Genomic DNA, 15,952 nt, shown 5'->3' with positions numbered 1-15,952 from the left:
CTGAATAAACTTTAAAAATATGCAGCAAGAATGCCTAATAAAAATTATTGTTTTACAAACTTGTCCATTTTTGCTGTAGGCATTCATGTTGACATTATTTAGCCACAAGAAAAGACATATTCATCTGAGATATATAATTATTGTTTCTTAAGAAGATTATACCCATATGGTAAAATTATTTCCAAAAAAAAAAAAAGCAAAAAGGAAAGCATGAATAGGCTGTGTGCAAAAAGGCCATAATGCCTTCTGCAAAAATGCCATTCAGGATTTTTTTTCATTTCAGTTTTTTGTTGCATTCACCATGCTCTCAATAGTGCCTTTTTCTGTGCTGTTCAGGAGATTTGTTGTAGGTCAGTGGTTTGACATCTCTTTGTACTCTTGTGATCCTCTTCAAGATGTGCTACTGCCTCATCATCACAAACCAAGTAGTTATTAAAGCAATGAAAAAGGATGTGTTTCCTGCCCCTTCTCTACCTGAACATGGAACAACTGAGCAGCAGGATGAGCCTGGAGACTCATTACATGCTGTCATTAACAGATGTGCTGGATGTACACACCCATTAACTTCTCCATCAAATTCATTTATTTGAACTGTGATGCACGTTATCCGTTTGTAATTCTGTGTAAAAATATATACAAGTTCTCTAATAAGCTACATAACACACAGAGATCTACTTGTAAAATTCATTTATGCGTTTTTGTAATCTTGCCTTTTTACTGAGTCACTGTGGGATCTTGTAGCATTGCACGTTGTGGTTTTTTTGAGCCTTACTCATGCTACGGCCGTTTCTGGTTGTGTTTTCTATTAGGTAACTACAGCCCATCCTTCTCTGCTCAGGCCCACCCAGCTGCAAAGACACAGACATACAGACCCCTGTCCAAAAGTGCTTCTGACAGTGGCTCTGATGCCTTTAAGGTGTCGTCCCCTTTGCCACCCCACGTGCCACCACCAGTACCCCCACACCGCACGAGGCAGCGCTCGACGCCAGAAAAGTAAGTCACTGCATTTTCAAAAGGTGTTCTTGCTGAGTGTAGTATTCCTACCACAGAATATACCCAAGGATAAAATAGCACCTCTGGAATAATACAACTGCAGGGGGTTTACTCAAGGAACAGTCAGGGGATGATCCTCAGCAGGAGGCTGGGCATGGTGTTTGCTGCTGTCATTGCTTCAGGTGCTGAAGTGGTTATTCTTGTTCAGGATGGGACCAGGAGCATCAAAGATTTGTATTCTCATTAGAGTTGGTGTCCTGCTTGTTGTGTTTCAGAGCAGTCTGTGCTCTAGGAGCTGTCTTCAATAGTTAGTCTCTGAGTAGGAAAGGCCGTTTATTGTGTCCAGCATTAAAGAGAGAATCAAAAAGATGATGTAATTCAAAATTCAAGGAAGAGCAAGACTGTGCAAGAGTGTAGCAGTCAACTCACATTTCCCCTTAGAAAGTGTTTAGAAGTATTTTATACCCCCAGTTTTTTCAATCTTCATTTTTATAGACCAAGACAGTGTTTACTCATGGTTTTCTATCCAAATTCTCTGCACAAAACCAGGTCCCATTGGTTTCGAGGAAAAAGTTAGTAATGAATAACTCAGGAAAGAAGTGTTTATCCTTTTGATAAAACCATGCAAGAGACCTGCTCACTAATTCTGTTGACCTCAGCATACCTGTAGGCACTAGCTCAAGCAAAAAATATTTTTCTTTAGTGTTGACATTAATTAATACTACATGTTAATATAATATTACGCTATTATAAATGTATACGTGTGTGGCTATATATCTATTATCTGTTGTATATTATCTATTGTGTATTATCTATTATATTATATAGGTAATATTTTTTCCTTTCCTCTGTGCTTACAAGCTCCCCTCTCTGGGTTACACTCAATGACAAAAGAGAATTTGACCGTTTTTGTCAGCTTGGACATTGTAAATATATTTATATGCAGAAATTTAATTCTGTTAAACAGTTTTCAAGTACTTAGCAGTTAGAATAAAATATTAGGAGGAAAGACCACGTGAAGTGTTTGAGACACAACTATGGCTTTTGGAAAAATTTGTCGGTAGCAGCAATCCAAAATGTAATTCAGCAGCTACACACACTGCAGAGGAAGATGAGGCTCCTTGATTTTGGCTTGCCTGTTGCCAGAGGCAGGTTTTCAAGGAGAAATGCTAAAGGTGTGAGCTGAGCTGCCTCACAGAGGCCATGAGGCTTGAGTTCTGTTAGCAGGTCATACAGAAGGGCAGATTCGTTTAGCAAGACACCAAAATGTGTTTAGCTGTGATCTCTGAAGCTGTGTGAGTTGTTGTCCTGTGGTAAGCCAAATGCCTCGGTCACACAAACTGAGGTCTGCAGCAGTTCCTTTTGTCAAGCTTGGAAACTACTGCTCTGGGCTGAATTTGGCTATTTAACCTCCCCTTTTAATTTGCTGCATGATATGACAGTGGTGGAAATCTGCTCTCCAGGCCAAGGGATGCCAAACACATTATTGTGCTTTGCCCACTGCTGGAAGCTAGAGCTCATCAATCTTTTCCTGCCATTGGGAGATTTCTTTTTTAATTGCCTGTAAAGCCAGAGTATTTAAAATTTCATGTAAGAGGCTTAGGTCCACATATATCCCATGTTTCATAGCTGAGAGGCAAGATATGGTTTGCATTAGCAGTGGAGCTCAAAATACAGTCCATACAGGATAAAAGGTTTAAACTGTAAATTAGTTGAACTGAGTGTGAATCAGAATTTCAGCAGCATCCTTTTAGCTTCAGTGGCTTGCAGTGTAATGCAACTTCATCAGAATGTTTGCATTTTTGTGTTCATTCTCAAAAGATGCAACCTTTTCTGCTCTGAAAATAATTTTTTCCTCAGTGAGAATAAACAATAAAGCCATGTAGAACTACTCCCTTGAAATGTAGGGCATTTTATAGACAGAGATGTCTGTGTCCCTGAAATGCACTTGAAAGCACACTATAAACAAAAGCTGGCCCATAGATTTCTTTTTAAGGCACATGAGATGTGCATTATGATGTCAGGTCACATCAAAGCAAGTCACACCAGAAAGACCACTAGAACTGATAAAATGTAATCTGTGTGTGCCCTTTCTTATCAAAAATACAGACAATAGCTGGGAATATTTCCCATTCCCTTTCCTCCAGCCTTTGAGTTACTCGTGGGTCATTTTACACAGAGTTAAATAAAAATAGGTATGAGCCACAGTTTTCCAAGTGCAATGAAGGTAGGTACTACAGGAACTGCCATGAAAAGGTAGCTCTCACTGTAGCTAAGAATTCCCCCAAAACAGATAGGGAGCTAGTAATATGACATAGTAAATGGCTGAAAAAATAGTTACTTGTGTTACTTTTTATTCTTTGCATAGCATTATTAAATTGAAGGCAAATTTGTAATTGTAGAGAAAATGGATACATTCCTAATCCACATTTAACTGCCAAATTCTCCCTCTTGTTAAGTGTTCAAGACAGGGAAACAAAATGCTGCTCACAAGGATATTCAGAAGCAATTCTACTACAGATCAGGAGAGAGACCATCACACTGTCTTTTAAAATAATTCCTCTTTTTTTTTTTGCCTGAGAAGACTTCATAATTTTTTCAATATGACCTTATCATCCTATTATGTTTTGACAGAAATATCTACCACTTTCCTACATTAGTAGAGTGCACAAAACACGTGGAGTTCTTTGCAATGATTTTTGCCATGGTATGCCAAGGGTGGCTTTTAAACTGGTCTGCTAGTTAAAAGAAAACTCTGAGTGATCAGAGGCTGGACATCTGTAGCATTTTCCTGCTGTAGAGAGGCCAAGGTGGTGCAGTAACCCACTGGGATGCCAGATGTTCCACAGCTGGAAGGAAGGATGAGCTGTTCCGAGCGCCATTCGGCTCCGCAGGTTTTTTACACTCCTGTAAAGCACAAAGTGATGGCAGTCAGTTCACTCAGGGGCTGTGTTTGCTGTCCAGGAACGACTGGGATCCTCCAGACAGAAAGGTGGACACTCGCAAGTTCCGCTCTGAGCCCAGGAGCATCTTTGAGTATGAGCCAGGGAAGTCGTCCATCCTGGAGCACGAAAGACCGGTAAGGCAGGAAACGGGATGGTGATGCACCGAGAGCTTTGGGGAGAGTTATCTTTTTATTATTGGCTGTTATTAATGACTATCTAGAGGAATATTGAAGCTCCATTTTCAAATACGATCTTGCAGCAATTTGGCTTTGCTCTTATTTGATGGTTGTATTGAAAAGTTGAGTTTGGTTTGTTTGCTCCATTTACTTCTTTTGGTGTTTCCAAAAACTCCAAGTGCAAACCTCATGGATTAGAGAGGCAGAACAGATGGAAACTGCTTTTTCTGATTATGTGCATCTACAGCACTTATTTTCAGTAATGCTAACAGCACATAGAGTATCTGGTTCATTAATGCAGGAAAATGAAATAGTTGCCTTTTCAGGATGTGCTGAATTGTGTCTCCAAGGAGATTTTGGTCCAATACTGGCCAAGGTTGGCCAGACAGGACTCAGCTGAGCACAGCCCTGAGCAACCTGCTATGGTCAGACCAATCTTTAACAGAAAGATGACCTCTGGGGTATTTCCCAGCCTCAGATACTCTGTGATTTGAGTGAGTGTACATTATGAATAAGTGGACCTTAACATGAAATTAGAAGTCTTTATTCCTTTCTAAGTAATGACTGTGAATGTGGAATAAAGCCATGCTTAATGCTTGCAAAATGAAAATGAACAGGAATTTTCATTTGCTGAAAGACATTCCCCCAGGCCTTCTAACTCAGCTTTGTGCTCTCTTAACACTTTCTTATTTTAGGAAAGCTGTTATTTATCAATGGCAATATTTTCTTTGCTTGGCCTTATACTTCAAGGTTGCAGTGTTTGAGGGAGTTTTCAAGAAGAGGTTTATGAAATCAGCACTGGGTTTTTATTTGTGCCTGTATTACATGCTTGTTAACAGAATTGATTTTGCCAATTTAAAACAAGAAAAGGAAATAACTGAATTTCTGCATATGCAGTGTATCAACAGTGTGAAACAGCTGAACCAAGCACCTTTTTCTTTGTTTTTGTGGTCTTTGCAGGAATCTCATTTTTGTGAGCTAGAGAACACAAAACACTTTTCCTGTGAAATTGAGTTCTTGCAGAACTGATGTGTTTTTCAAAGAGGAAATTGGCGTTTTTGTAATAACTGGTCATGAATCAATATAATTAGTATCTGAGTGCAGATGAACTTAACAAATGGTTTTATTTAAGAGGCAGTGCCATTTGTCCTGAGCACTTGTTGAGTGCCATGGTTGCATTATAAACACTGAGGTAATCTTCCAGTTAACAATTTTCTTCCCAATGCCAAAGAGTAATAGCAGATTCAAATTAAAAAAAAGAAAAGTACACAGATTTCAGTGTATTCCAAGAATGGCCTCACTTTTCTAATAAATTACATTTTCCCCTAATGTAATGGGAACCAAAATAATTCATATAATAATTGCAGTGCTGATGAATATTGTCAGAGCTACATTCTTTTCAATTCTAGCAAACTAATGAAATAACAAAAAAGTGAAGGTTTATGAGTATTCCTTTTTCCCACTTGCTTATGCATTTTACTTTTGCTAATCTAAATCAAGAGATGGAATTTTGAGCTTTGTTTGGTCCTCAAAATATTTTTATGCAAAAAAGCTTTAGTCATGTTGTACCTATTTAAGCAATATTCATTAAGGTAAGGTCATACTTTGTCATCTGAATAGAATAAAACTAAACTTTTATTAGATTTTTCTTTTATTTAGAATTTATCTTTTATTTAGAATAAAAGTTTAGGCTTAGCTGACACACATACAAGGAACCATCTCGTTGTATTAGAATTTTTTTAAAGCTGAGAGGAGTACAGTCATGTACAGAATAGAGATTTTTTTGTTTGTGTATTACTCAGAGCTGTAAAAAATTGGAAATTAATATAAGATTAAAGTTGTGCTGACACTAGTGTGACACAGATGAGAAAATAGGAGCTATCACAGTTTTATCAGTCTGGAATGTCTACTGTTGATAAAGATGCTATTTAGCTTTATGTAATTAAGATAATTCCTTTGGACCATGTTACTAACAGAAAATTAATTGATTCCACTGAATATTTGTTTTCCTTGTATTCATTGAATGGGATATAGAAAGTAAAAGTAACTTCTCAAAGGATGATCAGCAAAAGCAGGTCAGAAGCTCTTTTCATTGTGTGCAGGAAAAGCTGACACCTGAAAATAATGCACTGGTTCCAAATTCAGATGGAAACTCCAAATTCTCAATTGTGCATTAATTAAACCTTCCATCTTGATGATCTCAGAATGTCTGAAAAAAGGTTTTGATGATACTGAAGGAAAGTATTAATAATAATGTGAAATATAAAATAAATGCAGTAAATTAATATTGCAAAAGATGGACATTTATTGTGTCTGAACGAGAAAGTCATACTTTATTAGTCAAAACCAAACAAGTCAAAGGGAGTTTTTCTAACACTCCAAATCCCCCAAATTTTTTAATTAAATAATTTCCATGTCTACAAGACTGTAGTTTTGATGGCAAAGTAATCTGTTACAAATATAAAACCTTTACAGCTGCCTTGTATCACAATAAGCAGGAGAAGTCAGAGTTGACAGATCAGAATTCCCTTTATTGGTGTTGGTAGTGGATTGGAATCACTAATTAATTATTAGTGATTATTAGGATTAATAATTAGTGATTAGTGATTAATTATGATTAATGTGGAGATGAGAAGAATAAAAGAAGCTGAGATTCAGTGTAAAGCTAACATTTAATGGGAAATACCATTCAGCAGATCCTCAGTGATCAAAAAAAGACCTGTTTTAATCAGAGCAATGTGAAAAATCAACTAAACCACTGACCTAGTGACAAACATTAACTGGATGGATTGGTCAGGGATAATTAATTATCTTTGTTACAGATGCAGAAGATGAGTGTAGTTTCAAACTGCTGTATCATGTACTAGCCTCTTCCATGGGACAAAAAGTTAATGGGTTTTCTTCCATAATTTGAATTTGTAAGAGTATAAAACATCAGCATAAAGGAGAGACTTGGGATCAGTCTTTTGAGATGACAGTCAAAGTTGGTGAAATTAAATTAAATAATTTTATAGTTTTATAGGCATTAAATAGTTTTAGAAGACGTGGTGATACAGCTCCTTTTTTTCCTGTTTCAAGAAGCTGCTGATTGGGTGGCACATAAATTGTTTCAGTGTGTGTTTCCATCTCCAGTGTCTGCAAATCAACTGAATATTCCTCTTCTTCTCCAACATCTAAATGATGGATTTCTTTCCTAAAATGGATGTTATTTTCCATTAATAAGACAGTGGCAATGTAACAAGTCAATCTTACTCAGGTGCAAATGAAGTGAAATTTTATTATTTACTAATTTGTACCTTATGAGAAGCAATTCCTCCATACATGTACACACATCTATTTCTGGAGCAGAGTACACAGGAAAGAATCTCAATGTTACTGTAAAAAAAAACCTCAGAAAATTGGTACAAGCAATGCCTCTGTTTTCAGTAGTTGTTTTATCCTAAGCATAAAAGTATACATGTGCTAATCAAATAAAACCGAGGGTAAATTTTAGTTCTAGATTTTTTAATCTCTGTTCAACATACAAATTTCCTACTGAGTTCATATGCAACAGGAATTCATAATTAATTTTTTTTTTAAATTACTCTTTTGTCAAATACCAGAAATAGACTGGGCTTGTTCCATGGTGTACATCTGTTGTTTTTTATTTGGTTTGGTATTTAGTGTAGTGAAAAATTTGAGATTTTCTTTAGAACATGCACATTTACTTGAGAACATGCACAGATGCTTTTGACATCTCAATCTGGTTATCTGAATATTCTGCTTGGTATGCTTAATATTTCATTTAAAAATATTTCTTTTCATAAAGCAATAGAATAAGTCCATCTGGTCGTAGACTTGGAGTTACCACAGCTATTTAAAAGTAGTCCAAAAGAGAGGGGGGGGGAAAAAAAAAAAAAAAGAGAGAAAATTCTTTAATTCTTTAGAGGTAATAAAATGCCAAAGCCAAATTTAGAATAGGCATCTCAGCCCCACTTTTCCAGACAGGCTTCAGTTGGGTGTTTGAACTTACAAATGCCAAATACTGATCTATGTGTAGGAACCATGTAACTTTAAATGTTTAAATGTGCAGGTTTGATTCTTACCTGTGGAGATCCACTTGTGTATCAAAGCAAGAAGAGGCAAAGCTACATGAAAAAATGCTAGAATTCTTTTCACTGTCTGTGTTCTACACTTGAGTGTGCTGATGAAGTGTTCTGTTGACCAAGTGCTGCATAAGGCAAAAGGAGTGAAGCTCCTTAGTGGTCTTTAATAGTATATTTTCAACAAATAATCAAAAATCACTAAATTGCTAGATGAGGGATGGATTGTGGGATGGATTACTTGACTGGCAAGTCATAATAAGGGATTGTCCTTTATTGCTTTTCCTTTCTATTCCAGTAGTTTGGGAGGTACTTGGTGAGACTGAGCCAAGTGCAGCTTTGAAGTCGACCTGATGCATTCATTTTAAGTCTCTTAGAAGGGGAGATAATACAAAAAGGTCTGTCAGCAAAACTGATAGGCAAAAAACAGCCCAGGAAAATCAATTCCTGTGGATTGATCTTGGTAGAAGAGGGAATGCAGTCCTCCCCAGAACTGCCAGGAGGCAGGGCATTTGCGCCTTTAGTGCTCAGTTTCTTTTTGTTTGCTGCCCTCTGCGGTTGAAGCTGGAAATTGAGGTGGATTTGGCTGCATGGAGTTAGCTTTATATACTTTATAACAGTCTCATTTCATTTGGAACTACTGCACCAGAAGGAATAAAAACATAGAAACTAGATAAAATAAATTATTTCCAGCTTTTTCCTTACCAGCACAAACACAAGGGGTTTTAATTTTGCAGCTAATTGCAAGAGTATTAAAGTTGAAAAGGGAGGCAATTCCCATTCTCAGCTTTGTCTCCTTGGCTGGTTTGGGGTGGCACAGCTGGGCTGTCCCTGTGTCCTGCCTCCTGCCAGCAGGGACATGTCCCATCACCCTGTGCCTGGGGGGCTTCTTCAGGGCACCTAGAGGCTCACAGGGCTGGGATTTCCAACTCCATATGCATTTAAAATTATTTATTTCTTTACCTAGTTGATTATTTCTTTATTTAATGTCAATGCACCTGTTTGTTGATACCAGAATTTCTGCGAAAATTAAATTTTTTTGTAAAATATAAAGGTAAAAACATGCAGTAGTTCAACATACAGTAACTTAGTTTGGAGAAAGGATGGAAGAGAATTGTTTAGTAATGGCTTGTCAGATTATCCAGATTAAATTTGTGCAAATTTTTTTTAAGGTAAGCAAAAAATACACTTTAAATATGGCAAGCATTCTCTGTAGTTGATATACAGCAAAGTTATTTTCTGTGTTTTGCATCTGTCAGTTTTTGCCCTTATGCCTTCATATCCCTGTAGAAGATAATCCTGTGGGGCTTTTTTCTTTAATTAGTCATAATCTCTTTTAAATTCACACATTTTTAGTAGTCAGCTCGTGGAATTCCTTTCAGTAGTGTTTCTCTACAAAAGCCCTGAGTGTCTGTAGTTGAGTTGAAGCACTTGTCATCATTTCACTGCTGAGAAATGGCTGTGGATGGAGAAAATGTAAGGGCAAAACCCCACTGAGGCTTCACTTCCTAAATCTTCTGTGGGGCAGTGCAGGTTTTCATCAGTGTCATTCCCTTCCCTCTGCACTCACAGCAACACGACTTCTGAACTTGAGAGGGTATTGTAAAGAGAAGTGTCGAAAACAACGCCTGGGCTCCAGATATGGCAGGGACAGCTCATGGAAATGTGAGCACCAAGGTCATTCTGGAGGGCTGCTGACCTTGCAGTGGAGCAAAGCTGGCAGGCTGTCCCAGGAACATCAAAGCAGCAGGAAAAGTGCTGTGAGGTGTTTAATTACCTGACATGGTCAAAAACACAGTGTTACCTCTGGCACAAAACAGAACTAGCTGTGATTGTTCTGGTCTGCTGTCTACAGTGACGCCTTGGCTCCAGAGGAAAACCTGTTACCTGCTTGATCACCAGTGTCTTTCTTTATGCAGGACCCTGCCTTCTTTAATTATTGCTGTCTAGGGCACAACATAATTAGGTTCTGCTAATTACAGTTCTGGAGAAGCAAATTTTAAATTCAGAAATGTCTTTAACAAGAGGATTTCTCTGTTTCAGAGCTCTCTAAGCAAACAGTTCCCTGTAATTCTGTGCTGCATCAAAGCCTACATCAGATGCTGCAGAGAAACTGAAGCCATTTAGAAAGTAATTAATGCAGCCAAGTTTACAGTTGATTAGATAGCCCATTGAGAGCTGTTCTGTTTTGCACCGTCATGTTTTCATGCTGCTTGAATAAATCTGTCAATTATTCTTCTGTTCACTGGAGGAGTTCCTTAATACTATCTTCAATTGCTACTTTATCCCTTGGCTGTGAGAATTTTCAGATGAAAACAATGTATTTCACTGTTGAAAAAAAAAAAAGCTTCATTCTGTCAACAAGGCTGTGTGAGAGAAAGCAATTCACAGGAATATTATGGAATGCAGTAATTTTTTTGTTGCCTATGTTTGACCATAGGATTTAAAATACACCATGTGCTGAAGTGGCTTTTTAACACAGTGATGCTTGCATGATGCATATTCCTTATCTCTGCTCAGTGCTTGCTTCAAGACATCAAGATTCAGAATTCACTTGCTTTTTGAGAAGACAAGGAATGACTGAACACAGTGCAGATAAAGTTGTGTCTTTATTGCTTTATTGATTTCTTGCCTGTGCTGGAGAAGACAATCATTTATACCATCTTCCTAACAAGGAATCTTAAGCAGAATTAAATGTAATGAACTAATGCAGTGACGTTAAAGAAAAGGTCAAAGAACTCTCTTAGCTTTAAAATTGTAATTTTAAAATGCTTAACATCTTCCACTCCTTGGAAGACCATCAACAGAAAGAAAAGTATTAAAGCTGCCAGTGAATGCCAGCTCTTGAACACAAATATTCTCTCTCTTAAGTACCATCTTCCTTCTTTGATTTTATTCCATTTCTTCCCCCGTATTTGTGTTCTGTCTGTGTGTTTGTTGTTAAAGTGACAGAGCATTTCCAGCACTTTGCTCAGTGTGTGCCTTTTCCTTCCCTTTTCCTTCCCAACTGCTCCAGACTGATGGCATAAACCCAGATGACATAGCTTTAGAAAACGAGCCCTGGTATAAATTCTTTTCAGAGCTGCAGTTTGGACGCCCGGTAAGTGAGGACAGAATATTGATACTTACCATTTAGGACAAAAAATATCTTTAGAAGGAGGAATTTAAATTACCAAATTCAGCAAGTATATGCCAGTAAAATTAATATAAGGAGGGTTTTGTTTTGGTTTTTTTTTTTTGAGGATGGGCAGTAAAGCCCCATAAATAAAAGTATTTTGTTCAAATGAACTTTTAACTTGCTAGAGTAGTTATAGTAATAGCTTTAAAAGGAGTACATATTAGACATATAGTAGTGTGTAAGTATTTAATAACAAGACAAATTCCATGATAAACAGGGGTGATTGCTAGTTTCCCTAATTTTTTTGCATTTGGCTGGAATTATTTTTGAACAATCTTCTAGGACAAAAAACCACGACAGTTTGCATTAGGGATGCTAAGTTACAGATCATATATTTTACTTAAAGGATTGTATCTAAATTTAAATGTATTAAGCTATAGACAGTTTGCTTACAGCAGGAAACACTGAGATGATTTTTCCCTTTTTTTCATCTCTTATGTGAATACCTGTGGAGTCCTAATTTTGTACCTGAACACAGAGATATGGGTTTGCTCTGTTTTCAAGCTGGACACCTGTTTGAATGGACAGACTTCAGTTCTGCTCCAATTTTCACAAATAACCATGACCCAGAGAAAGGGCTCTGGCAAACAGCTGCTGTTTTAGACCTGCTGCATCACTTCTGTTTAAAATCATAAATCTGAAGAGTTTCATCTGGCCCAAACACCTAAAAATCAGAAATATCTCAAAAGTTCACCTTTGATTTCTTAAGCCCTTGCAGTTCTTCTGCAAACACCATAGGTTTGATTGTATCTAAGCACCTCAGGCTGGTTTTTTGCTGTTTTTTACATGGTAAAACAGTAACACTGTCCTTGAGGCAAGACTGAGAACTAGGTTTCTCTTCCTCCCTGCACAATGCCTTAACAACTCGGTTGGAGATGCACCTGCCCTTGCTTCTGCACACTCCCTCTCTGGCTCCACAGAGCTCAAATTCTTCCCTGTGCACTCTAACATCTTTAGGAAAAAGGATAGCAAATGTCTTCATCACAGAAAAGTGTCTAAGAGGATAGCTGGAATATCCAGACAGGTGGAAAACTAAAAAAAGTTAAAATCCCCATAGAAAAAGGAGGGAAGTTACCCCAAGCATTCCCTCAGTCTTTTTAAGCATTCTCATAAATCCCCAGGATCCTTGCCAAGATTTTTTGAGTTTAAAAAGCAGAAGCCACAAGGCACAGGCAGGAAATCTCAACTAGACATGAACTTGAGAGTATCAGGATTTAAAATATTCCCATTCTTTTCTTTCCCTGTCAGCCAGCAATTCTCTGGAGGCCTATCAGGAGTTGAATTAGTGACATGAGTGACATGTGCCAGGCTCCATCAGGAGCCTGAGCAGTTGACACAGGGCTTTGGAGGGCTCCCTGGAACCAGTTAGTCCCTTTCTGTAACTGGTCATCAACCAAAATCAGAGCTCCCTGCTTCTTCAGAGAGAGCAAAGAGAAAGCAAATCATATACTCTTTTAAAACCTTAATTGTTTAATCACAGCATTTTAAAAAATTACCCATTGAATACCCTCTGAAAAGCTGAAAATCTAAAAATCTAAAAAAAAAAAAAAAGGTAAATATATCTGGGTTTAATTTCTTGTGCAGTGGTCTGTAATGTTATCACATTGTCATGGATTACTTTTATCTCCATTATCCTGCCATTCAAGTAGTTTTGTCATTCCTCCCTCTAGGTAATGTAAGATAAATTCTTCTGATGAACCATATCTCAACAATATTTTACTGATAACAATAACTTTTAAGATAAAATATTTTGAAATTCCTCCAAGAGAGTGTAACTGTGATGCTTCACACTTTTCTCTCTCAGTATTAAAAACTGCTGGTATTTATTCAACCATTCCAGTTGTAAATTTTACCACCTAAAGTTACTAACATTTTATTAAGATACTTTAAAAATATCTCCTTTATCCTTCCATTCTACCTCTGTGTGTCACTGTTTGTATCTGGCACTGTCAACACTTAATTTCTAACTGTGTCACCTTTTCCACATGTTTCATTCCTTGCTGCCATTGATTCTACTCCATTTCATCTCTGCACTTCTGCTTTTATGATGCAGCCACCTAAAAAGCTTTTGGACTATGTTCAAGACAGTTCTTCTGGTGTTTCCAATGAGGTAAATGAATGGTTCTTTTTCAGATGGTTCTCTTGGGAAGAAGGGTTGGAATGCTCACCATTTCTGTCTTAGGTTTGTTAAAATTTAGTGGTTTCCTTCTGACAGCTATGAGACATTTCTAATGCACAATCATTGTATCTTTGTCTTCATATCTTTCCAGATCACTAGTGCATTTGGATGTTGAGCTTATTTTCCTAGGAACTGTGAGTCCTCATCCCCAAAACTTGTCAGAGATTAACACCCAGAATTACACAACACTCCATACGTCTCTAACTCTTTGACAAATTCCCACTTTTCAGAGTTGGGCAAGTGCATTGCACAATTCATCCATCAGCACAGGATATTTTTTTTGTTGTTAAAACAGCTGACTGCAAATTCTCTGTGTCAAGTGAAAGCCTTTGTGGCTAAGCTGTCATTTCTCCAGTTAAGTCCTTATGACTAAGGTTGCTCATCAGGTAAAACAGCAGTTAATAGGACTATTGTAATTAATAACTGAGGATTGACAGCTGCTGTCAGTACTCCCAATAAAATCCACCAAGATGGGCTGACATTGCCCTGCTCTGAGTGGGAGACATTCAGCCTTTCATTCCTTCTCCACTCCCTCACCATTTTTACAGCCTTAGGGCAAAATTGAATCTTTTACTGCCAACTTTGCTTCATATGGTGGCTTTACTTCATTCATCTTTGTGACTCACTCTCATCTTCTCTAGTTTCTCCAGAGGTTAAACTCAAATTGTGGTCTTAAATTAATTGTTTACAATTTACTCTGGTCTGGTTTTAAGCTCTCTATGTATCTAGAAGAACCACATGAAATTTATTATGAAATTTGGGCTCAGTTCTCTGACAGAAAAAGTTTCTAGGTCTTTTTGAATTCCTCTTGGTTTTCAATATATTAAGGAAGACCATTTAAATGCCCAAACATGACTGAAATATTCCCATGTTCAGTAGGTCTGGGTAAAAAGGCTATTAAGTAACACTGGTTTTCTTTTTGATTAATTTACAGAAAGGCCTGTCTTTAATTTTAAAATTTCAATAATCTTTAAATACCATAAATCATGTTTAAAAACTACAGCAACTTAATATTTCTCTGGAGGAGGAGACTATTCAAAATAACTTGATAAAGTATTATAAACATCATACAAACAAACCTATTTGCTATTTACCTTTTACTTTTGCCTACTTCCCCTAGCTCCATTTTTAGTCACCCTTAAGGCCTTGAGGAATGAAAGCAGCTAAAATACAGGCTTCATTTTAAATATATATCCATTTTTTTTAGTAAAACCAACATATTCAAAAAAGACAGAATTTGGTAGTTTGGAGTTGTCATCTCCAATATTTAGTTTCTTTTTTTCAAGTGGCTTTATTCATATAGAGCAGTGTTGAATATTGTGGAAGATGGTTAATTATCTTTGGAGGTGGGAGAGATGTGTTCAGTTGGGCCATGTAGAAATAGGTCAATAAATGCCCAAGAGCTGACAGGACAGCTACAAACAGTAAACCAAGCAGTAAAAATCAGCCACATACAGTGGTTACTTTCACCTTTCCTCTTCTTGTCACATCAGTGAAGCTCTACCTGAGGAGAGAAGGTATAAACTCCACATTTTATACAATACCATATGCCTGTTATAGCCAAAATCAGTGTTGTAGACTGGCCAACAGACAGAAAAAACTTCAAAGCCAGCATCAATAAAGGAGAAAAGGGCAAGCTGCATTCAGGTTGATAAGAGAGTGTGATAGGATGAAAAGCACAAGCCATGTCGTAACCCAGCAGTGAATTTTGGCACGGTACACCCTTCTGGGCACCTCAGGGTGCTCACTGGCACCCTGCACAGCCTGGGGGATGCTGTGGGTGAGGGACAGCCCTCTCCTGGGACTCCCACTGTGGATTATTTTGTGTGGTTTTCCTGCAGCCTTCCCTAGGGGACAGGGGGGATTGGCAGTGACATTGTGGTGGTGAGGAGCAGTCACTGCCCCAGGGCCAGCTGGCCACTGTCACCTCACACGTGCTCAGAGGTTCCTAGTGCCTAGGATCCTAGTTCCTAGAATCCACAATGACCATTTGTCTGCAGTGTTTGAATTCTGAGAGATCACCTGTGGTCCTGTTTCCCTCCTGGCTGACTGCAGCCCATGGCAGTGACTGGACCAGAGAAGGAAGATGCTCGTGGCCAGTTTGGAAATGACACTGGGAATTTCTCCAGGACAGGCTGAATGTGGGTTTTGTGTCAGTGTAGGGAACACACAGCCCTGAGGTCTTTGCCTGCTGTAGTCATACTGGCTGTGGGTGTGAGCAACACTGGCTGCTGTAGTTTTATTGCACACAGACCTCGTATCTTCAAATCATTGTATGTATCTTAAAGTCATTGGATTTGGAGAAGGGAATTTGAACTTGATGAAGGGAATTGCCACAAAGTACTTTTAAGCCTTCGGAGAGTGTAAAGAAAAACTTGAAAATATGAACTATGGGAACA

General features: G+C 37.9%; 1 protein-coding gene across 6 annotated transcripts in view; it reads left to right on the top strand.

Moving 5' to 3' along the window:
* SORBS2 (sorbin and SH3 domain containing 2) overlaps window positions 1-15,952 on the top strand; it is a 71,921-nt gene that overhangs the window by 25,278 nt on the left and 30,691 nt on the right. For 5 of the 6 annotated variants that reach the window (XM_066316908.1, XM_066316907.1, XM_066316910.1 and 2 more), the window contains 2 exons: window positions 810-993; window positions 3,958-4,072. In XM_066316908.1, coding sequence (XP_066173005.1) covers window positions 810-993; window positions 3,958-4,072 — 299 coding nt within the window. Of the gene's footprint in view, window positions 1-809; window positions 994-3,957; window positions 4,073-13,427; window positions 13,485-15,952 lie in introns of all 6 variants that reach the window. The other variant, XM_066316906.1, reaches the window with a different exon arrangement.

The sequence above is a fragment of the Sylvia atricapilla genome, chromosome 4 (genome assembly GCF_009819655.1).
Source record: "Sylvia atricapilla isolate bSylAtr1 chromosome 4, bSylAtr1.pri, whole genome shotgun sequence".
Taxonomy (NCBI): domain Eukaryota; kingdom Metazoa; phylum Chordata; class Aves; order Passeriformes; family Sylviidae; genus Sylvia; species Sylvia atricapilla.
The sequence above is the reverse complement of the archived record's forward strand: the minus strand, read 5'-3'. Positions and strand labels throughout refer to the sequence as shown.